Source organism: Chelonia mydas, chromosome 9 (assembly GCF_015237465.2).
Source record: "Chelonia mydas isolate rCheMyd1 chromosome 9, rCheMyd1.pri.v2, whole genome shotgun sequence".
NCBI lineage: Eukaryota > Metazoa > Chordata > Testudines > Cheloniidae > Chelonia > Chelonia mydas.
In genome coordinates this window covers 3,189,413-3,213,424 of record NC_057855.1, presented here as the reverse complement: position 1 = coordinate 3,213,424, position 24,012 = coordinate 3,189,413, and the positions used below count along the sequence as shown (strand labels likewise).

The following is a 24,012-nucleotide window of genomic DNA, read 5'->3' as shown; positions in this document are numbered from 1 at the left end:
TTTAGCTTTCTCTCTCTCTAGGCATGGTTTAGCTGGCGACAGCTGAGTTCATTCCCTCTGCTTTTCTATCAGCCTTGGTGCACCACGTTCTGGTCTTCACTTTACAGTGCCCCAAGACAGCGTCTTCTCCCACCAGTTCTGCTGCCAGAATCTAGTGTTGAGTTTCTCCTCCTCCTCCTCCTCTTCTTCCAGCCTTGATCCCTCTGCTGCAAATCAGGCTGCCCTGGGAGTTGCAGAACATGGGGTCCCCCAAAGAAGAGGCCCCCAAGCAGCCGGCTGCTTTGCAGGCACTAGAGTCTCGCCCTCCCAATAATCACGAAGGAAAACCAATTAGGAAAGTGGCACACTCTGTGGTCTTAATGCACCTCAGTGGACAAGCAGTGACCGCGCTGCCTGCAACACCTCTCCACCAGGCACTGTTCCTTTCTTATAAAGAGCCCTCTCGAGTTTCTTTCCCTCCAGCCCTTGGCCGTTACATTGATGCATTTCTGTGCTTGACGTACCACAGTCCCTGTAATTAGCACCCAGTTTGAAGCAAGTTCATACCTGACTTTGGAAACCCCGGCGCTAATAAACAACTCACATTTGGCAGTGACGCAACCCAGAACTATGCTAGTGGGAGGAAAAACAGTGAGGTAAAGAGGAAGGTGCTTTGCAGTGCCGCGTGGGTGGGCATGCAAAAGGGTTTTATTTTTAATAGCCTAGCTGTGGATCCTGAAAGCCTGGAGCTTTAAAATTCAGTCTCACCTTCCTTGCTTTGGATATTCTGGCTTTCAGGGCTGGACTATGCATGTGATCACCTTCAAACATCAGAACGGGCACCTCACACCTTCCGCATACAATTGTAGAAACGTAGGACTGGAAGGGACCTCAGTAGCTTATCTAGTCCAGTCCCCTGCACTGAGGCAGAACTAAATATTATCTTGACCATCCCTGACAGGAGTTTGTCTAACCTGCTCTTAAAAACCTCCAGTGAGGGAGGTGCCATGGTCATAACCAAAGTGATGGGGGCATGACAAATGGCTATAAAATGATGAAGGCTATAGGGATGGGAATTCTCATCCTACTATTCCCAACCCTTTCCCTTCCCCCTCCTCTCCCCCCCCTCCCCCGCCCCAAGAAAGAAAAGAAAGAAAAAATCCAGCTAGCTACGAAAGCAGAGCTTTGATCCTGAAAAGGGAGAAGGGTCAGACAGGGATTTTGGTATTGCTTTCTTGATATTTTTGTTTGGTGGAAGGCGCTCAGATACTATATCGTTGGGTGGAAGTATATACAACCCAAAGTAGATAGAGAAAGTGAATTGGGTGCTCCTAATGAGCCATTCTTATAACACAAAATAAGGGGGGTTCAGTGAAATGGAAATTCAACAAATTTAAACCCAATAAAAGAAATAGTTGATTACACGACTCATAATTTACCTGTGGAACTCACTGCCACAAGAAGATACTGAACTAAGAGCTTAGTGTAGGATTCAAAAAAGGATCATTCATTCAGATAGTTATTGAGAAGATCTCCAGACATATTTGATATGAGGATTTAAAAGAAAATGTGTTTTGATTGGATGTGGAAACCCTCTTGCTTCAAGGTATAAGGCAACCAGTAACTAACAGGTTAGGGAGAAACTTCCCCTCTGGGCTGGTTACTCCATGAGTAACTATTTCAGAGTTTCTTGCATCAACCCTGAAGCACCAGGCAGTGGCCACTGTTCAAGCAGCATAGTGGAATTGATGGACCACAGTATGGCAGTATGTGGTCCAGTATGGCAATTCTAATCCTCCTATAGCCATTTCAAGCTCTGCCTGTGTTGGGTATTTGAGGAGCAGCTGCAAGATCTGTATGTAGCTAAGGCTGGAGACCTGCTGATTTGAATGTGAGGGAGGCGGGCCTACCTTTTACAGACGGGAAAAGTGAGACTCAGGTGACTTGTCTGACCCTATCGAGGGAGTTTGCATCAGGGCTGGGAATAGGACTCAAGAACTCCTGGCTCCCAGCCCAGTGCTCAGACCTACGACAGTCAAATCCCCTGAGCCAATGGCTCATCAGACTGATGGGTTAAGGCACATCAGTTTCAGAGCTGACTGTCCACAAGGGAGCGATATGGCCAGAGCCTTTGGTCATGGTCACGGCCATGGTCCGGCTGCCTTTGATTGCCCTAACCCCATGGAGCACCCGGTGCCCATTTTGTAATTGTAGGTAGCCGTTCCGTGTCAGAACGAGCGAGACTTGAGCCCACGGCCTCCAGGATTGCAGCTGAACTTCTTAACCACTCCGCCAGCGCACCTACAATTGGCCTTGCTTAAAATAAAATCAATACTTACTGCCTGCAGTAGCTAAAATTAACCCATTCAGATATTCACAACTTCAGAGGAGAGTAGAATACCATAGCACAGTCAGTGCCGATTCACTCCCTGGTGCCCCTTGCATGCTGATTTGTGCACTGGGGGGTTGGTGGGGAGGAGGCTGTCCTGCAGGATCCCTTGTCCCCAAAGGACAGGAGGACAGAGCCATGTAGTCCCCTAATTCATTCCCTTTGGTAAAGAGAGAACTGGGGGGTGTACTAGCCAGCATGTGGGTCAGGCTGTCGCTTGGTCTCCTTGTGCCTTTGTCTTCCCTTGTGTAAACTGAGGGTAATGAACTATATCCCTGGGATGTTGCGAGGGTGAATTCACGGGGTCTGTGATGCTCATTGGGATCTTTAGATAGGGGGCCTTCAGAAATGCGAAGGATTGTTACTTACAGCATATCACAGGAGAGGCATCCACAGCTGTTACAGGTACAACTTAGCGTCTCCTTGGCGATAAGTGAAGGAGAGAGAGAATTCCCAGTGCTCTCTGGAAATGTCCTGACTCTGTCTCTCCTCCACCTCTAGGACATTGCCCGCATCCTACAGCAGAAGGAACTGCAGGAAGAAAAGAAGAGTAAAAAGCACTACCCAGAACCCCAGGGACACACCGCTCACGAGGACAGTTACTACCCAGAGAACGGAGGTAACCTTTCCCCTCTAGCGCAAGGATCACACGCTCTGTAGTACTGGTGATCCTGAGCTATACAGTTTGACCTTCTGCTGGAGAGCTGGGATTTTGGTTTAAGTTCATTTCTTCTGCTCTGCTTAAGGACCCAGTGAAATCTATTGGGGTTTTGTCATTGACTTATTGGGCCCTAGGCTAGAATCAGGAGATTAGATAAAACTCTTGTCCCCATTTTTATTTTAATGTTCCATTAAAATGGGTTATAGGGTGGGGATGGTATGTGTGTAAAACCTGCTTGTGGTTAAAGATGATATGTGGCAGACAGTATATGTGTCTAATTTATTAACATGGAGTGTACTAACAAGAAGGCTTAAGGTAATTGAGGCACTACAATTTTAAGGACAGTGTTTCCATTTTTGATTTGTGTGGTCATCTGAAATACCCACAGTGGTCTAAGTGTGTAATGAATAACTGGTCTATGGAGTGGCCTTTCAAACAAAATTCCTATCAGGTATGTATCCAGCATTAGAACCAGTATATTCAACTGGTATGACTTACTGGAAAACAGGAGGGTCTCCAAAGAACAGCTTCACCAAGATTATCACTCTGGTCTGTTAATCATGGAAAGAATATAATCTGCAGGGCTGTTTTTCCTTGGGGACCTGCTTTTATGATCAAACACAACCTCCCTCCAGGTCAGGAGAGAATCGGGGTGTTTAATTATTGAACAGCCTGAAAATTGCTCTATTTGCTGGTGGCGGTTCTTTCTGACGTTCTTCCTCCTGAAAAATGTGTGTTGGGAAAGGATTTGCCATTTCTTGATTCAGGAATTGCACAGTTGAAGAGCAGACCTCTGATTTCTGACCTTAAGATCTGTGTCTGATTATTACATATTTCATCTGCCCTCCCAAGTAAAATGTTTAACTAAAGTTCAGTCAGAAATAAGCTTTAGGATGGCCAGAAAGTTCATACCACAAAGTGTGGAGCAGCAACTAGATGGAAACGTCAGAATGATGAGATCTACCGTACACAGAATGTTCTCCCGGTGAAAGTGGTGACGGACTCCCTGCTGGAATCTTTTAGAATGCAACTTGGGAAGTCAGTGGGGGACATGCTATAGGGGAATAATCTTGATCTTGCTGGGGTGGGAGGATTGGCTAGATTTTGCAGCAGAAGTTAGAGATGGAAAAGATCTATGATCCTCTGAACCTGTATGCTAAGAAGATATGCAGCACCATGCGTGATGCACCTGGAGAGCAGGATATTCTAAGAGAGGCTGCAAACTGGCATGGTGACATTTCCTCCCACCAGACTTCTTCCACCTGTTATGATCTAGTCTGGAAACATGATCCAACCATGGGAGGGGCAGGGTAGAAGGTCCTTAATCAGCCAGTAATAGTGGCCTTTTTTTCTCCTTGCATTTAGCAACTAGATAGCTAACCATAGTGGGTTCTCTAGAAGCACCGAGAGCATCTAGCATGTTGCTCTGGCACCTGTGAAGTACCTGAGCGCAAGGTGATAAGGACCCAGCGTTATTGGTTTGCATTTTCCTCACTTGATGTGGGTCCTAGCTGGAAAGTGTTGTGATCTGCATCCAAGCTTCCCCCATATTCAGAGTGGGTGTGGATCTGAGATTCTAGTTCAGAACCCTATTTTTAAAAGGAAAAATAAATACAAAAGAAGAAAGATTCTGTCCTGGAAGAATCTGTCCCTTGGAAAATATTGTCCTATTCACCCTGTCTCTTATTGTTTGATAAAGTGGCACCAACCCCTAAGAGTGCTTATGTTGCAACTGCTGCGGGGCACCACGGTTACTGCAGGTTGGGTGGAAGCTAACTGTCCTGAGATTCACTGACACCAAATCTCCTGCTCAGGTTGTCTGGCATGGTAGAGTTACCCACACAGAAACAGTCCTTTCCCAACCGAGCTTCAGCATTTCATGCCGTCCTTCCCTTTCTTTTCCCTGTCAGAGGTGGTTGCTTGGCTTGTTTTTGCTTTTTTCTTGAGCTGTGCAGACAAGATTAAACGAATCACAGGTGATGCTGGGTTGTAGGCACTTGTTTGTGTTGTGCAGAAACTGACTCCTTGCTTTCCGACTTTCCTTTCATTTCTAATCACTGTTCAGTAAATCATCCAGATAGTTTTTTTTGTTTTTTTTTTTAAAGCGCTATTCATCATCTGCAGATAACAGTTGCCATTTGAAATTGTCCAGGAAAACCCACCATTTAACAGACACTGTCATACTTATCCTTTCAGCTCTTGGTTTTTTGTTTGTTGTTTTTAAAATAGATATCTATCTTGCATAAAAGTCATGCAGATTTGCTTTCAAGATTGGTTTGCAGTAGGCTGCATTTCTTATAGCTTTGAAGAGATTTTTCTAAACAGTATGATCTAAAGGGACCCGGTTGTTTTGATCCCCAAGTCTGGCTCCTTGTTTCAAAGGATAGTAACAGTTTAACTGTGCTTTCCTTAAAACAGAACACAAACAATGTGCAACAGAACATCCTTAAAATGAGCATTGCTATTATATGCAATGTTGTAGCCATGTTGGCTGCAGGATATTAGAGAGACAAGGTGGGTGAAGTGGTGTTTTTTTTTTTATTGGACCAAGTGCTGTCGATGAGAGAGACAAGCTTTTGACCTTACACAGAGCTCTGCTTCAGGTCTGGGAAAGGTACTCAGGCTATGTCTACACTACAAATTACTTTGGTACAATTTACGACACTCAGAGGTGTGAATAATCCACACCCCTGAGCGACCTCTGTTATACCGACCTAAGCACCGGAGTGGGCAGCGCTGTGTCAATCGCAGAGCTTCTCCTGCCGACATAGGTACTACCTGTCGTGGAGGTGGCGTTATTAACCCAGCAGAGCTCTCTCCCGTCGGCTTAGAGCAGGCGTTCTCAGGAAAAAAACTTGTTGCTGGTGTCCGCTTTCTCACTTTTTCCTGAAATACTTAATTAGCTTTAGGAAAACCAAATAAATATGCACATAGACACGTCCAAATCATTGTAGTTTGTTTATTGCTCGTTAGTAAGTCTGTTGTGAAAAGTGATGTTAACAAACATGCAGCTGTCGCTTTTCACAGCAGGCTTAATCAGCCCTGGCAAGCCTGGGCTTTCTATTTACCTGTGAGACACTGGTTACGTTTACCCTGGAATAAAAGACACAGGGCATGGCTGTGGCTGGCCCAGGTATGGTTTGGGCTGTGGGGCTAAAAATTGCTTTGTAGATATTCAGCGGATGTGGCCGGAGCCCAGGCTTGGGGTCCCAGAGCCAAGCTCGAACATCCACACAGCCATTTTACAGCCCCCTGGCCCAACCCCTGGAAGCTCAAGTCAGCTGACCCGGGTCAGCCACAGGTGTTTGATTGCAGTGTAGACATATACCCTCTGAGTACACTTCCCATACCTGAAGAAGAGCTCTGCGTAGCTTGAAAGCTTGTGTCTCTCACCAACAGAAGTTGGCCCAACAAAGGAGATTCCCTCACCCACCTTGTCTCTCTTAGCTATTATGAAACTGTGTCCACAATGGAGAAGGAAAGTCCCTCGCTGTTTCATTGTGCTGCAATCCTGCTTACAGTTCTCTCTGCTTAGTGTGAATTCTTTCTCCTGGCTGTACTCTGAGTTCTTCACTGTACTGCTGTATGTAGCACTTCGACTTAATTTCTAAGAAAAGTCACGGGGCCAGAAGATTGGGGGGTGGCACATTTCCAACTCCCCCACAGTTAAACATTTGTATCTAGTTGTCACTGTGAAAGCAAAACCAAAGAGGATTTCCACCCACTTCGTGGAAAGCTCAGATGAAGCAAATCTGCGAAACAACCAAGGGAAATTTTTTTTTTTTTTTTTTAAACTACATTGCTTAGGTCAGGAACCATTTTCTGAACTTAGTGTGTAAGTTTTGTCAAGTACTATCCAGCCCTTAAATTTCCACAGTGATGCTTAGAGTCTAGACTTGAGTTCTCTAATGTGGGAACTAGGGCCCTCAGCCCTCCTGCTTTCTGATTCACAGAAGGGAAGGTTGTTAGTCTCGGGTTACTTTTCGAGCAAGGTGCTCAGATACCATGGTAATGGGAGAGCTTATAAAAAGGTAGAATTGGCCTGTCTCCAAGCTGCCTTAATTTCACAGCATGGAGCTTTATTCCTCCCCCCATGAAAACACATGGCGGTGGTCTTCTCTCCCCCACCCCCACCCCCCTTCAGAACAGGTTTCAGAGTAACAGCCGTGTTAGTCTGTATTTGCAAAAAGAAAAGGAGTACTTGTGGCACCTTAGAGACTATAAATTGGTTAGTCTCTAAGGTGCCACAAGTACTCCTTTTCTCTTCAGAACGGAGACCGAAACATTTCTGGAGGCCTGAGTACATCTCTCCTCTCCCCCACCCTTCCACCCCTCTCCACTGAGCTGCCCTTTGCGAACCTGGTTCTGGTTGGGTCCAGGAGCAATCGGAAGTAAGGCAACCCTGTGCAATGGGCTGGTCCCGTGCTCTGTGTCAGCCCAGCCGGCAGCGAGAGGTCCCTCCATCTCTCGAGTTATCCAGCCTTGTTTTTTCAGGCGCTCAGGCTTTAGATGAGGATCCAGATGGCTGGGTGCTTAGCAAACCAAACCTGCCACACGTCGGTCCCTCGTCCACCACTTGCTCCTCCTAGTTCAGCTGCTTAATTAGGTCCCCATTGTGTTGTGTAACTCTCAGCTGCCCCCCTGTACCTCAGCCTCCCGTTCTGCCCCTGCATGTTCGTGCTGCCCATCTTACCTGTTTCCATGTGGAGCTGCCTTTTCCGCTAGTCCTGTGTCACGCTTGTGCCATCGCATGCTGCGTGAGCTCGCCCCATTCGTTGGCATTAACTTGTGTGTCACTAACCTGCTTCGTTGTTTGTCCCATCCCTCGTCGCTCAGACCACCTGAAGGGTAGCTCCAGGGAGCAGGTTTCTGAGTACTCGCGGCCCCGCCGAGCCCGGAGTGGTGACAGGCACGCGCGTCAGCGGAGAGAACCCCAAAGAGCCTCCCTGGCTCTCTCTGATAACGCCACTGAATGCGAGCACCCTGCCGCCGAGGCGTCTCAGAGCTCTCCTCCGCTGAGCAAGACCAGGGACGGCCAGCAACGTAGCAGGGAGCGGCGGAAACCAGCCAGCCGGGAGAGGCCTCGGAGACCTCCCAGCCTTGACCTGGACAGGACAGCTGACTATGAGCCCTGGGACTGCAGCAGCAGCTTGGAAAGGAAGCCACTGGGCCGTGAGAAATCCAGGAGACCTCCCAGCCTTGACCTGGACAGACCAGTTGAATACAATGCCTGGGACCACAGCAGCAGCTGGGAGCGGCGGGAAAGGAAACCAACTAGCCAGGAGAGGCCTCTGAGACCTCCCAGCCTTGATCTGGGCACAGAGGTGGGACGTGCCAGCTGGGAGCAAAAAGAAAGAAGGCCATTGAGCCAGGAAAGGCCTCGGAGGCCACCTGCTCTTAAACTGGACCTGGAGACTGACCGGGCAGCCTGGGGCCACAGCAAAAGCCAGCAGCAGAGAGACAGAAAGCCGCAGAGCAAGGAGAGAGCGAGACGACCTCCCAGTCTTGATCTGGAAGCAGCTCAGGACCACAGCAGCAGCTGTTTATCATACCCGGAAAACCACAGGTCCCACCGCCAAGACCGCCTGTCCCCTAGGGGGTCTTGTGAAGTGAGGCTCCATGATGCAGAGGAATTTCACAGGCAAGATCATAGGAGGGGTCAGGAGAGCGATTATAAAAGAGCAGGACACGGGCCAAGAACGTCTCCCTCCCCCCACACTGAGAACTGGGAAAGGGACAGAGACCGTCATCGAGACCCAGGTAACACAGAAAGGTGGGTGGGGGAAGGATGCAGGGTATGAGGCTGATTTGTCAGGTTGTCCTGGTTCTTCTCAAGGTCCCTGTCTAGAATATCTGTCTGGGCCCCATCTGTCTAGACCGCCAGTTTGTTTCCTAGGCTTGAGTTAGAAGTGCCATTGGAAAGTTCCCGGGTCTCCCCTGCTCCAGTGTGATAAAGATAGTTCTGTGTCGACTCTTTGGACACGACGGTGATCGGAGCTGCCCAAGTACCTAGAGAGACCGAAAATGGTCTTGGCTCTTGTTCTCTGTACCAGGACAGCCCCCTTCCTTAATAAGACCCTAATTATTCGTATTCAGACTCTTTCTGGTGTATGCTAGTGGGCGGGTGAAAAGGAATTGCTATGAACTCTACTCCCGCTGTCTGATGGAAACAGCCTTTTACTAATAACGATAATTACCGTCTCTGCTGTCTCCTGGCATCCAAACAAAAACAGTGAAGGCCAGGGCCTGAATGAGCCAGATTCTGCTCTCAGCCACGCTCTTGCCACCCTATTCTGTTTACTGGGATTGTAAACGAGGGCAGAATCTGGCCCCCCAAGTGAGGGGTATGCTCTCTTTGGGGACAGCTTTTCAAAAGCACTCAGCACTTAGCTGTTGCCACTGTCCTCAGTGGCTCCTGGCCACCTCCCTTAGGAGCTCTTGTTTTTGAAAGTCCAGCTGTGTGTTTAGATGCCTTAGTGGGAGCCACGGAGTTTGGAGCAGCTGTACAAGATCTTAGCTTTTTGCCAGAGAGAGAGAATTTCTGTTTTGTTTTGTTTGTTTTATAGAGAAGTGTTTCCTGGTTCATTGCGTGGTGTGTTGCTGTACATGCTTGTAGAGCACATGGATTAAGTGCACTTTAAAAATCCAAATATGCCATTAGAATTTAAACACCTACTCTAACACCTCCGCTATCAGCGAAGCGACAATGGTCTCGTTGCTAAAGAAAAAAAGCCAGGAGTTTGGAGACTTGGGGTCTAGCTTCAGCTCTGCCCCAGATTTAGTAGGAGCTTGCACTAGTCACCTAACTGATCTGCACTGCAGCTGCCCTCTCCGTAAGGTGGAGATGATCCTACGTATCCACCTTGCAGGGTGTTGAGTCTTGTGCTCTTAAAAGCTTTTAGAAGTTTGTTTTTTGGAAATGCAAGTTATTGATAAGGTGTGTGTATCAATAAGGGTCACAGTCATTCCTCTGGGAGACCATGGCATAGCATCCCACTGGATATATAGCGACTGTACAATGATGGAAATAGCCAAGATATACAAGTAGCCGCTCATCTCCTCTTCCTGTGGGTCTTAATTCTAGCTGGTGCTTTGTGCCAGAGGTTCCTCCTTCATGTGGGCAGGAGTAGTATAGAAATTACCACTGTATTTCTATATTCGGTCTGTTTAGCTTAACAAACAATTTATTTAGCTTAACAAAGAGAAGGTTAAGGGGCAACTTGGTAACAGTCTGTAAGTACCTACATGCGGAACAAATATTTGATAATGGGCTCTTCAGTCCAGCAGAGAAAAGGATAACATCATCCAATGGCTAGAAGTTAAAGCTAGACAAATTCAGACTGAAAATAAGGTGTAAATTTTTAACAGTCAGAGTAATTAACAGTTGAACTACTTAGCAAGGGTCGTGGTGGATTCTCCGTCACTGATCATTTTAAAATCAAGATTGGGTGTTTTTTCTAAAAGCTCTGCTCTACGAATGATGTCTCTGACCTGTGTTACCGAGGAGGTCAGACTAGATGATCACAGTGGTCCCTTCTGGGCCTTGGAAGCTATGAAATAAACGTTTCTCTTTGTATTCTGAGGAAAAAAGACTAGCTAAGCCCTGGTCTACCCTTAAAATTTAGACTGGCCGAGCAACATTGCTCAGGGGTATGTACAATTCACACCCTTGAGTGCTGTAACTACGCCGACCTAACCCCTGGTGTAGATGTGGCTGGGTTAATGGAAGAATCCTCCCATTGACCTAAGTACTGCCACTTGGAGAGGTGGATTTACCTACATGGAAAGAAAAACCCCTTCCCTCCTTGTAGAAAGAGTCTGCGCTACGGCGGTAGGTAAAGATTATTAATTTTGGAGCAGATCGTAATTGCTGAATTGAGGGTAGAGAGAGATGATCTGATATTCAGAGAGGCACTTGCTGGATGATCCTGAGATCAGAGTATTGTAGCCCAACATCTGAAGATGCGAGCTAGATAGGGCTCTCATTGATTGATTAAGTGCAGCATCCTTGTATCTGGTCCAACAGGAATGAGGAGAGCCACTGAGCTTCCTCCGACTCTCTCTCTCCAACTCCTGGTCCAAAGGGAGTCTGGACTGGCTCTAAAAATGTATCCTTGTGGAAACTGTCTAAAATAGGGGTGGTTTGACCCCACTTTCTGCCCAGAACAAGAACTGAACCTTGTATGAGCTTCAGAAAAGTATTTGTTTAATTATTTTCTCTCCCAAAGAAGGGCTGTCCTTGCTGAATTTGTGAACCAGTCGGGGGCAGTAATGACCAGAAATCTCACGCGAGCCTGTCCCAGGCTGGTTTTGCAGAGCCCAGCATTTCAGAGAGGCTTTGCCTACATCGCTGTCTCCAGTAGTGGGTCTCTGGACCTTCTGAGCAGAGTCCGTTTGGGCTTCTGGGAAAGTAGCCGATTGCAGTTGGGTGGATGAGGGTGTGGGGGTGGTCCCATTCCAAGCTGCGTGGGAGCTGAGGGATTTGATTTCTCTCCTGGTTTTGCAGGATTGAAGTCGAGGGGGATGAAAGAAGCTGTTTACACCAAACCCCGAGTGGCCCGTAGGGACCTGGAGCTGCATGATGCAGAGATCGCTAGGAAACTGCAAGAGGAAGAGCTTCTGGTGAGCAGAGATGGCAACAATTAACTAACGAGTGACTGGGGAATTAACCCCTTAACAGCAGCTGACACTGGCCGAGAGCTAATGTGCAGCTGTCATGTAAGGGGCCAGATTTTTAAAGGTATTTAGGCGCAATGGGAGTTAGGTGTTCAAATACCTTTAAAAACCCGTCCCTAAATGCTTTGGGTCCTATTCCATGCATTGTAACGGTGACCTCGCGCAGTTTTCAGTAAATGCAGCTTGATTTTTATCGTCTCTTTCACGCACACTCAGTCTTTCCCAAAGCGCTGGGCAGAGTCTGGTAAGGACAGAGGCAGACACACCTTAGGCAGCGCAGACGGGCGGAGAGCTGAGGTGTGATCAGCAACAGGGCCGAGGAAGGAGACAGATGCAAGAAGGGCAGCATGGGAAGATGGGAGGTGCAGTGGAGGAGTCTGTCTCGCTGATGCTGGGAAAAGCTATGCAGGAGACTGGATTGGACGGGGAGGGGAGCAGGATGAGTTGTGGCTGGGGGAGGGCCGGGGGTGGGGTAGTCTGGAGGGTTTTAAAAACAAAGCTGGTCACTTTAACCTGGCTCGTGAGACAAACGCGGAGAGGGTTGATGTGCTTGGGGAGCAGAGAGCAGTGTGCGTCTAGGCAGGCCCCGAGCAGCATGGTTTTGCTATTGTTTGATTGACTCAAGATGTCTCAAATGTACTGCTTTCCGTTCTCTAGGCCAACCAGGTTGATAAGCGGGCAGCACAAGTAGCCCAGGATGAGGTGAGCCCCTGTCCCTCTAAGAGTTTAATCATTTGAACCAAACTGCTGAGAATCGTGGTTCATGAGAAATGTCGGCCTGCCTCTGGCACTTCCCCCCGTCCTTCCATCCTTGCAGGGCTCCGCCTGCTTGTCACCTCTTTTCACTCTCTTGCGACTTCAGGGCAGTCCTTTTCTTCCATTGCCAGCTCCTGATGGTGGCCACGTAAGAGTGACTCTAGTAGCCCAGAGGGGGACTGTCCGAGAAACCCCACCCTCATGGGGTGGGGAGAAAGAAACAAAGGGCAGAAAGGGGGTGTCCCGATCCAGACTGGCCTGCCACCAAGTCAGAAACAAACAGTGATGGGCGATACACGCAGTGTCTCATCTGCCCCATCCCTGCAGTGTGGCCTCTTCTCTGGGAAGTCCTGGCCCCTTCAAAGTCAATGGAACCTTTGCCATGGAGGTCATTGGGGTCGGGGTTTCACCCTTCATTGGTTGTTAACTTTGCTGACGTTTTACATCATGGTGTGCCCATAAAGCCAATGGAATCGAAGGGCAGGTTTGGCCGTTTCATCCAACTTCCCGCTCAGTCTGGCCATTTGAAGAATGTGGCCACGGTGAGGTCAGCTAATAAGATGTGCCGTGAATTCCAAACCCAGGGGCTTTGCTGCTGTCTCATTCTGCAGCCAGCCGGACGGGGGATCAAAGTGCCTGGGATGGCAAGTGGGCAAAAAGCACCATCCCTAGCTCCTCTGATAACAGTGGTAATTGTAAAGCACAGTGGGAAAGCATTGAAAATTCAATTGGCTTGAAATCAAAATAAAGCCAGAGCTCTCTCTGCGTGGGTCTTGTATTTTTTCCTGGTAGGAGATAGCTCGCCTGTTGATGGCGGAGGAGAAGAAGGCTTACAAGAAAACGAAGGAACGAGAGAAGTCCTCTCTTGAAAAGAAAAGGCAGGACCAAGACTGGAAGGTACGCCTGGCCTCAGAACACCCCTACAAAGCGAGTGGTGGTGGTCCCATTTTCCAGATGGGGTAGCTGATGCACAGGTGAAGTGGGGTATCTAGAAGTGGTGTCAGTCCAGATTGCAAGAGGGGCTGTAGATGCCAGCACTTGGAGGGTTAAAACAGGAGAGTAGCTAGGATGGAAAATGTTAAAGGGCTTGATCCTGAAAGGTGCTGAGCACCATGACCTGCTGCACCTGTTTAAGCCCTCTCACGTTGTGAGTTCTCAGCATCTCATCTTGGCCCCAAGCCCCTGAAGAAATTCTGCAGATTGTGTCTGAAACCCTGCAGATTTCCTCTGGCTTAATGGATATAGTTGTGTCCCCTGCTAGTAACAGGCCCCAACAGCATAATAACCTGCCTCATATTTACAGCAAAAGGAGCTTGGCTCACGAAGCTGGTGCTTTTAGTTTTGGAGTTCCCAGGTTTGCTCCCTGCCGAACGGGTGTGGTCACGGCTTCTTTCATGCAGTCGTAGGGGGCTATTTTGGACAATCTGGCCCATGTTTTGTAAGGAAAGTATATGGCTCCCCAGTGACCTGCCCTCTTCTCTTCTCCCCCTCAGCGTGACACAAGTGAATTCATGCGTCCAAGGTCAAGAGAGAGGCTTGAACCTCAGAGACCCAAGAGTGACAAACCTGCGCGGTGAGCTGCACTCCCAGTCTGTAAAACTGGGCAAATCTGCCAAGGAAACCATCAAATGGTTGAATCTCGGGGAGCAGATGCTGGAAGATGACATGGAGGCAGGGAAGTGCAGGGGCTTGAACACTGAACAGGGATGGAAGGTGCAGGGTCCTGTGAGGTGCTCCTTGAGGTTTGGTGTTTGCTTATATAGGTCCGTGGCATTTAGCCACTGTAGGGTCCCCATCTTATAGTGGCAAAGACAGCTGAGTTTGGGCAGCAACACTTGATAAGTGGACAGTCGGCTCTGAGTGGGTTAAGTATGTCCAGGAGTTGGAGTGGCTGCTTTTGAATGCCTGAAATCAAGTGGACGCCACGGTTGTCTCTGTGCAGCGTTAATAAATGGAGATATGTGCACTGCCCCCCCCCCGCCCCCCCGAGTCATAGACACGCTCAAGTCAGACAGCTGCCTGAGTACAGGCAATCCATTGCAACTGGGTGAATCTTACTGATTCACCACATTGCACTTCAGTGGTGGAGGCCCATATTACACACTTCCCACGCACTGATACAGTGCCCGCAAGACAAGGTCAAACGCTGGGGTTGAACGTGGTGGGTTTAAGCCCTGTTACTGGGACGAGACTAATAAAGACTTTTTTAAAATGAATAAAAGGTAAGGCTGGTCGGGGTGGGGGGAGGAATCAATAAAAATATTCGACTTTCAGAACTGTTCTCCCTTTGCAAGGTTCAAAATGTACCTATTTTCACTGCAGAATTTATCCTGGTATGTTTTTATCGAATTTCCCAATTGAAATATTTTGTTTACTGAAAACACATTGAAACCATTATCCAATGAAAATTTTCAGTTACATAAAAGCGACATATGTGGAGAACCTTGAGGAATGTTTGTGAGAAAAGGCCTATTTTTAGATGGCACAATTTTTCATTCAATAAATTCTGACCACATCTATAAAAAGGCGACTATTTAAAAGCCTTAAAGGCTGGAAATAATGCCTAAATTAACAATGGTAGTAATTAACCATTGGAAACAACTTACCAAGGGTTGTGGTGGATTCTCCATCGCTGGCCATTTTAGAATCGGGACTGGATGCTTTTCTAAAAGCTCTGCTCTGGGACTTATTGTGGGGCAGGTCTCTGGCCTGGGCTATGCAGGGGGTCAGACTGGATGGTCACAATGGTCTTTTCTGGCCTTGGAATCTGTGAATGAAATCTGTGAATAAAAGGCAAAAGTTCAGCCAGGAGAGCAAACAACACAGACGCCTTTGCTGCAAAATTGCAGGATTGTGCTCCAGGGTATTATTTTGGGTGCTTCATCGTTGCTGTAATTTTTTCCCTGACTGTCTCCTTTCTGTTCTTGGCAGGCCGCCACCACCTCCAGTCACAGAACTGGCTGACTTTGATCACAGTCGTGGTTTTACGAGCCAGCCTAGCTCCGTGCGTCAGTTTTCTAAACCGGAGTCTTCTCCGAAAGGTAAGAAGAGAGGACCATTACTGCTTCAGCACTTTGTTTACTTCGGTGACACAGTTCAAAGAATCAGCCTGAAAAGTATTACTCTCTGGTGGCTGCTGGGTGTGAATAGATAGAGAATATCACATTACACCTTGCAGACACATGATCCTGCTCAATAAGCCATCTGTTCTCAAGTCCCTGCCGCAAAGAGCTTACATCTAAGAGCTAAATTCTGCCTCTTGAGAACACGCAAGAAAGAACAAGAACAGAATGGTCTGGCAACTTCATTTTCACGCGTGACTAACTCAAGGCACAGGATGAGACTGAATGGTGTGAAGGCAGTAAAGCAATTTGGGCTTCAGCTGACTCATCCTGCTACATAGAACAATCCTACACACCAGGAAACCTTCCAAGAGTTGTCTGACTGGTGGATGACAAGGCTGAGGCTTTTCTGTACCGCGCTAGACTTGCCGTGTTCATCAGTCTGTCTGTGGTTTTTCCATAGCCCTTGTTACTAGAGCATCTAAGCACGATGCTTTCTGATATTGCTGGGGACTGGGGTCCCTCAGTTCTCCAGCTTCCATAGCTAGGTGCACAAGAAAATGGAGAGGAAGGGTTGGGGGGGCTAGCGTATGTGAAAGAGAGGGGAAATGTTGGGGGCACTTGGTATAGGTTACTAGATGTTGAATCAGTGCCTAGTGCCATTCTCACAGGTGGGCCATAGGGGGCCATTCACAGACTGAGCGATTGAAGGGTTTGCCTTCTCTGTGGACCTATCCAGGTGTTTCCCAAACCTTTTACTGACCCTAATAGTACACCTTCCCCACTTCTGAATGTTTGAATGCACCAACTCTCAGACAGTTAAACAAACCTTGGGGCTGCTGAGAACTAGAAGAAAGCTTTAGATCCGGCAATCCTCACTGTGCTATATGCCAGTGGTTCTCAAACGTTTGTACTGATGACCCCTTTCATGTAGCAAGCCCCTGAGTGTGACACCCCCGCCCCCATGCAAATTAAAAACGCATTTTTTCATATTTAACACTGTTATAAATGCTGGAGGCGAAGCAGGGTTTGGGGGTGGAGGCTGACCGCTCACAAACCTCATGTTATAACCTTGCGGCCCCCTGAGGGGTCACGACCCCCCAGTTTGAGCTAACTGATTTTTCCCTTTTGTTTTATAGGTTTCCATTCCAAGCAGTAAAAAGCTAGACTTTGCATTGATACTGGCGCTCTTCTGTAGCAGACATTACTGGAATTCCCAGGAGAGCTTCTCATTTCCTTTACCCAACTCGAGTTCCATCCTCAGGACTTCTTCCTTTTTAAATATCATGCCAATAAGTAGGATATGTTCATTCTGGTTTCCTGGTTGTTTGTGATCACTTTAGTAGTGCAGTAAAATCTAGCCACTGTGTAGCTGGCCAGCTGTACCCAGCTAGCTGACCTGACAACACCTTTACAGCCCTCTAAATCCCATTTTAGCTACAGCTGCATCTTTGACAATTAGTGACTTGATCTTTGGGAGAGAGAGAGAGAGACAGACAACGGGGGGAAACGTCTGAGGTGTGAGGTGGATTATGGCAATGCAGAAATCCAAGGAATAGGATGGAGATTAACACGTGACTCAGATGACACACAGCTTTCTGTTGTAACCAGGATTGCACATCTCCCCGAGTCCTGAGTGAGAACCCGGAGCCAAATCAACACAGAGCAACTGCTGTTTTCCATGGTAGTTGGCATGAAGGTGAACGCGTCTTCGTACATCTACCAGCAGGCTGCTCGGACGTCACGCCCTTTGGAGAACCCCCTGTTCTGTCTGCAAAGTTTCTGCTGTGCTGTCACTTCTTAGGAAACACCTTTTGGATGACCCATGTAACATGCTTCTGTGTCCGAGTGAGGCCTCTGAATAAGGGGCTATAAAACTTCAGCTCATGCAGTACGTCTTGTATGTATTGCTTTTGAGAAGTTCTCAGTTTCTTGATGCAGCTGTCTGGTGGAGCCGGAGGGGAATATAAATTCGTGGGCCATAGGGCCAAAAGGGACCATTATGATCATCTGGGGTGACTTCATGCACGGCATGGGTCAGAGAACCTCACCCAGGAAAAATGGGGGGAGCTAGTATTCTTTACACCATTGAGCCCAATCACTTGTGGCTGAACTAGAGTGGGTCTTCTAGAAGAGCATTCAGTCTCTGTTTAAGATGCCATGTGAGGATGAAGTAATCACTTCCCAGAGGGCAGGAATCCTCCCTCAATCGAAGATACCCACTTAGGTTCTCTCCTGTACTGATCCTTGTGCCCCCCGCCCCATGGGAGATGAGTACCTCCTGGACCACCTCCCAGTGCTTTCAACCTCAGTGTTTTTGTCAATCTCTGTGCAAATACATTTGAATTGCAAAGCTGACCATAGATGTACAGTAAGTTCTTAAGCCTGTCCAGCCAATAAGGGCTAGATGGCCAGTCCGCAAGTCAGTGGCAGGAATCAGAGGCAGTGGATTGGTGAGCAGCCTGGGAGGGAAATTCCTTGATTTGCTGCTACTCCAGAGAGGTAGTAAACTGCACCGAGTCTGTACTTGGTGAATCACCTCCCAGGGTCAAGATGCTGCGGGGCACACGGAGAGGTAGAGAACGCAGCGGCTCTCCAGAGCCTGCTTGCACGAAGCGCTGGTGCACTTCACTGGCACAAGGGAGTAAGGAATGCTTCTGCCCCCTCTGCTCCTTTGTAGCAGTCTGCAAGAAGGGCCGCAATCAGGCCCCAAGGCCACGTCTTCGCTAGGGGGAAACAATGTGTTCTTAACTCCAGCTAAGACAGGGCTGTCTGTAGCTGTCCCACGAGTTAAAGGCTATGGAGCAGCATAGGGTTTACCCTGACTTTCTAACTCATGTGAAAACTACAAATTGCCCTGGTCCTCACTAGGATTTTACCTCTGATTAGTTACCCTGTGTTATAACAACAATACCTGCCATGCAGCACCTTTCATCAGTAGATCTCAAAGCAGTTTACAAATCATTTTACAGATGGGGAAACTGAGGCATAGAGAGGGGAGGTGACTTGCCTAAGGGCACCCAACCGGCCCGTGGCTAAGCTGGGACTGGAACCCAGTTTTCTGAGTCCCAGTCCAGTGCTCTATGTGGCAGGCCACACTGCCTCTGTTAGCTAGCGTGAGTCAAGAACACACCTTTGTTCTGAATGAAAAGAAGGCTTCGGTGAGTTAGAAATAACGTGAGGGTTTTCTGCATTGTTGGTATCCCCCGCTGTCAAATGGACTCACACCGACATCTCCAGACTGCAGACGAGCGTGCCTGCTTTCCGCTCTGCCTCTCTCCAGGGGATTCCGAAGCGCTCTCTTCCTCTTCTCAGGAAACAGCCCAGGCTGTGGCTAGATTTGACTGCTCTTGTCTCCTGCCCTTTTAATTGCCCCACATCCGTCTCGTCAGGAACGTTAATGGAGTTTTAAAGGAAACGGTCCCAAAATGCACAGTGTGTTTTTTATTTGATAATCTTGGCATTTGCAAGGTTTTTATGTTATAAATGTTTATTTTTATATTTCATGGAACAGTCAGTGTTTCTACTGCTGAGAATGTCACTTCCTTTCCTGCATCCCCCCAACCTGTATGTATTGTGAAACGGAACAGGGGCCGGGGTGACAATTCTCAGATGGTCCAAGACCAGGTCCTGCCCCTTGGGTCATCCGGTAGTTGCCAAATCAGAATATGGTTGCGTTTTACACTGGCTTTGTGCAAGTATAAATGATGTCACAAGGTGGGGAGGAGAATCCAACCCCTGTAGCTCAGCTGCTGTCGGGGTTTGGCAGTTTGTGATGATTTCCCCTCCCACGCCCTGACTGGAGGCTGCAGTTTCCATCTTATCCCCATTAGGAAAGTCTTTAGGAGCCCCATCCTGCTCCTGTTTCCGGGCCCGATTCTGGAAAACATCCCTATTCAAGAAGGGTGCTCAAGTCTCATTGAAGTCACTGGGACATAACATGCTTAGTTAGGTGACAAAGCTCCCATTGACTTGAATGGGAACTGGATCAGGCCCTAAGAATCCATCCCTGCTCCTGTTGAAGTCAATAGGCATCTTTTGTTGAGCAAGGATCAGGTCCTAAATAGGTGGAAGATCGAGGACCTGATTCACCACAGGCCTAAGCAGCCATGAATGACTCTGCTGATATCAGTACAGTGGCCGCTGCTTACGCCAGACATAACATTGGCCCTTAGAGCTAAAGCTCCGGCTGGTTGGTTGGTGTCCGTGATGATTCTAATAAGACCCAACCAGGGCTATGTGCTCTTTCCCTGACGGAAAGCCAGGGAACCAACCTTTCTGTTGCCCCGTTTAAGTAGCTTGGCCTATTGCCTTGCTCTGAATTAAAACGTATATGTCAAAAGGCCGGGAAAACCTGCCGGTGTCGTTCCCACCTCTGTTGCATTTCTTCCTGTGTGCTTTATGACAAGTAACAGAAAGTCCATGGTAGTGAAGCACGTTGCTTCCCGAGTTTCGATAGCCGGCAGGCACACGTCACTAATGCCTCCCAAAGCTTTGATTTACACAGCTCACTTCGTACAACGAGAGCGGGAAGCAAACGAATTTCCATACCCAGTCTTGGTTGATGCTCTTGCCACCGCTTGGTCTTCCGTCCAAAGCACAACAGTTGTAGCCATCTTTGAGGCGTGCGGTTAGGCAAACGGAGTGGTCGTGCCTTAATCCCGGGGTAGTCGACACCATAGCCATTCTGATCAGAGTCAGTGTGCTATAAAATAAACCCAGCCTGCCATCTTAAGACATGTACTGTACAATGAGGAGAATGGAGGATGCCAATGGGAGACAGAGGCAGCAGGTTAACCTCATGGTTTTTAAAGGACTTTCTGGTTACTATTGAGTGAAAAATCGTTTTTTAATTGGTAGGTTATTTTTTATCATTTGGCTTCCCTCATGGGGAGGGAGGGTAGAATCTACAACAGCTGAAGCTGCTTAGCTCCACAAAGGGATCTTGTATGTACAGTATTTTTATATTGCAGCAAGGCAGGCCTTTTAAGATGGGAATTGGGACAATTCATCTTTAATACAGGAAAAAATGGATTTTTTTTAATAGCCCTCAACTTTGTGATTTTCATTTTGTGCCAAATTAGACCAGCTGTTCCAGCGTAGGGTATTCATTCAACTTGCCACACTGGATTGATGTATGTACGTATTTTTTTTTTTTTTCGGGATTTAATTTTTGATTAAGATTAGCCTGTATGCAAGCTAACTGTGGATTTCAAATTGATGATTTCCGTGCGTGGGAATGTTTTGGAGGCAGTACAGATACAGTGATTTTATTTTAAGGCTGCAGAATGCCCAGCCTACCATGTCCTCTTGTATCCCAGCATGGCCAATCAGTCAAATAATCAAAAGTGGCCTTCTTATGCAGCATATCCTCCCGGGCATCTGCCGCCCTGAGCAGGTTCTCAGTGCTGTGAGCCTTGGAGAGCCAGCGTGGCTGTGCTGAGATACGACAGGGATGGGCACAATACTTAGGTCTAGATAGAAGTGGGTTGTCCCACAGGCCTTGCCCCCTGGGAAGCTCGATCCAAGCAGAGTTGTTGTTATGGAAGGGATCTTGCAGCACCGGGGAACAACCTTTGATTTTGCACTTGCCCCATCATTGCCCAGACCTGCAGTTGAATTTTGCCCATCTGCCAGTGCAGGGGACAGTTCTTGGCCCTTGTCTCCCGGGTTCTAAAGCTCTCTTGACTTCCCCAATGTTGTTGGTTTGAGAGACCTCTATGGGGCAGCACTGATTCTGATGGGAGGTTCGGCAGTGCAGCTTGGAGCTGTATATATCACTCGATAGCTGGTTGCTTCTGTGGAGAAGATATTTTTAATCACTATAAGTAGCAGTTGCACAGTTTATTTTTTAAGATGATGCTGTAACAGACCTTGTGGTTCTCTAATAATTTCACAGTCGTTGTCACTATGCTGCACACAATGGCTACAGCAGGCCTAGAACTCAGCACCTCCTGCGCTGAAAGCACAGGGCCTTGCCTCTTGAGCTAGAAATGTCTCTCCATTACCTTTTAGCAGCACAGGGTCTATAATAAGACGCAGTTCAGACTCTATCCAGCAAAGGGCAGTGGTGGAGACAAACCCTGCCCCCTTAACTACAGTCCTGTCTTTGTCCCAATAAGCAGTTTCACTGTATCAGTGTTCTCTTTAAGTCGATTCTGCTGCGTCTCCAACTGTGTTTATGCACTGCAATACAGCTAACCACCTCAAAGAAGTAACTAATGTAGCTCTTCAGGGTAAACTTTCAGCATGGGGCAAGGAGATATTAGCCATAGAGTAAAATTAATTAGTCAATAGGCTAAATCCCTCAGAGCTGCAAATATACCCTGTGCTCTAACAGCTAACCCATAAATGTAAATTGGACACTGACAATAATCCATCTATGCAACCCTGTTGTTTTTTGACTGTCCTCTAGTTTTATCAGGTTTAACATAGAACTTCTGAATGATATTTAACCAAAGTATCACGTTTGTGTGTATAGCATGATTTGCTTCTTTTTTCCTGAACTCATTGAATGTAAAGAGAATATCGCCTTGTCCATCTTGTTCAATAAACCGTAGTCTTTTGTTATCCACCTGCATCCATCTGTGTTCTTCTCCAGCAATTCATAAGGCTATTGAACTTAATTATTTTTCTTGATGTGAGTCAAAAGACTTGCTAAGTACATTTTCCTTGTCAAGTGTCCACTTTTTTTGCTTCTGTAAGAGCTGGAAGGTGTGAGATTTCACATTCCAGTTCGTTCCATCCTTGGCTTCTTTTGGTGCTTAGCTTATAATACCAATGATTATGTTCTTCCAACTTAATAGAAGTAGCAAAATATTGGTTTATATTTTAACTCGATTGTATTGTGTCCAGAGGGATTGAGAAGGGGTGGGTAATGTCATGGAAGGAATCTGGCCTGTTTCACTTATTGAGACTGTGATACTGGAAAAATAAAGCAGTGGATTCATTTGCAAGGTGTTTTTTTTTTTTTAAAGTGTGGTTTATAATTTGCAAATAATCCAACTGAAACTTCCCGAGTCTACCTAATCATAGAATATCAGGGTTGGAAGGGACCTCAGGAGGTCATCTAGTCCAACCCCCTGCTCAAAGCAGGACCAATCCCCAATTAAATCATCCCAGCCAGGGCTTTGTCAAGCCTGACCTTAAAAACTTCTAAGGAAGGAGATTCTACCACCTCCCTAGGTAACACATTCCAGTGTTTCACCACCCTCCTAGTGAAACAGTTTTTCCTAATATCCAACCTAAACCTCCCCCACTGCAACTTGAGACCATTACTCCTTGTCCTGTCTTCTACCACTGAGAATAGTCTAGAACCATCCTCTCTGGAACCATCTCTCAGGTAGTTGAAAGCAGCTATCAAATCCCCCCTCATTCTTCCCCTCTGCAGACTAAACAATCCCAGTTCCCTCAGCCTCTCCTCATAAGTCATGTGTTCCAGACCCCTAATCATTTTTGTTGCCCTTCGCTGGACTCTCTCCAATTTATCCACATCCTTCTTGTAGTGTGGGGCCCAAAACTGGACACAGTACTCCAGATGAGGCCTCACCAATGTCGAATAGAGGGGAATGATCACGTCCCTCGATCTGCTGGCTGTGCCCCTACTTATACATCCCAAAATGCCATTTGCCTTCTTGGCAACAAGGGCACACTGCTGACTCATATCCAGCTTCTCGTCCACTGTCACCCCTAGGTCCTTTTCCGCAGAACTGCCTAAATAAGCCTAAAATGGGATTAGGGAAGCAGAAAAGGGGAAGAAACCTGACGAATGCGATGTGATCAACCACCTTAGAGGCACCAAAGACTACTTTCCAAATGTGTGCAACTGAAACATGCAATCCGACACGAAGCTGTTCCCAAGTCACAACTTAATTTGTAGCTGAACAAGCTAAAATAATGTGAGGGTCCTAAAGACAGGATCAGGGTTTGGCGTTCAAACTGTAGACCTTCCTTAATCATTTGTTCATTCATCTCCTGCCTGTTTGCTAAGTGAATTCACGGTGCTGCCGCAGAAAAGCGTAGCCAGAGGATGTTGGGTCACTGCCAGGGTCATCAGAGGCAGAATCCTTTTCCGCAAGAGACCACCTTTCATATCAGGCCCTTTCATAATGAGTCAGCCTAACTTCCATCCTTAAAGGGTCTTTGTGAGTTTAGGGGCCTGGTCTTCCACAGTGCTGAGTGCACTAAACTTCCATTGATTTGGGCGGGGAGGGATAGCTCAGTGGTTTGAGCTTTGGCCTGCTAAACCAAGGGTTGTGAGTTCAATCCTTGAGGGGGCCATTTAGGGATATGGGGCAAAAATTGGGGATTGGTCCCGCTTTGAGCGGGGGGTTGGACTAGATGACCTCCTGAGGTCCCTTCCAACCCTGATATTCTATGATTTCAGGTGGCTTCATGCCGCGAGCCATGTCCTCTCCTGGAATGACATCATGCTGATTTACCATTCCCACCATCCTGTCCCCTGTCTTAGTTAAATACTCCGGAGCCTT

At 47.5% G+C, this 24,012-nt stretch overlaps 1 protein-coding gene across 3 annotated transcripts in view; it reads left to right on the top strand.

The window, feature by feature from the left end:
• The window catches only part of CCDC50 (coiled-coil domain containing 50), a 53,355-nt gene extending 31,260 nt beyond the window's left edge, over positions 1-22,095 (top strand). For 2 of the 3 annotated variants that reach the window (XM_037908504.2, XM_043521906.1), the window contains exons 5-11: positions 2,870-2,987; positions 11,536-11,651; positions 12,363-12,407; positions 13,254-13,358; positions 13,955-14,034; positions 15,393-15,502; positions 16,663-22,095. In XM_037908504.2, coding sequence (XP_037764432.1) covers positions 2,870-2,987; positions 11,536-11,651; positions 12,363-12,407; positions 13,254-13,358; positions 13,955-14,034; positions 15,393-15,502; positions 16,663-16,682 — 594 coding nt within the window. In that variant the 3' untranslated portion in view covers positions 16,683-22,095. Of the gene's footprint in view, positions 1-2,869; positions 2,988-7,865; positions 8,790-11,535; positions 11,652-12,362; positions 12,408-13,253; positions 13,359-13,954; positions 14,035-15,392; positions 15,503-16,662 lie in introns of all 3 variants that reach the window. The other variant, XM_043521905.1, reaches the window with a different exon arrangement.
• Positions 22,096-24,012: the final 1,917 nt, after the last annotated feature.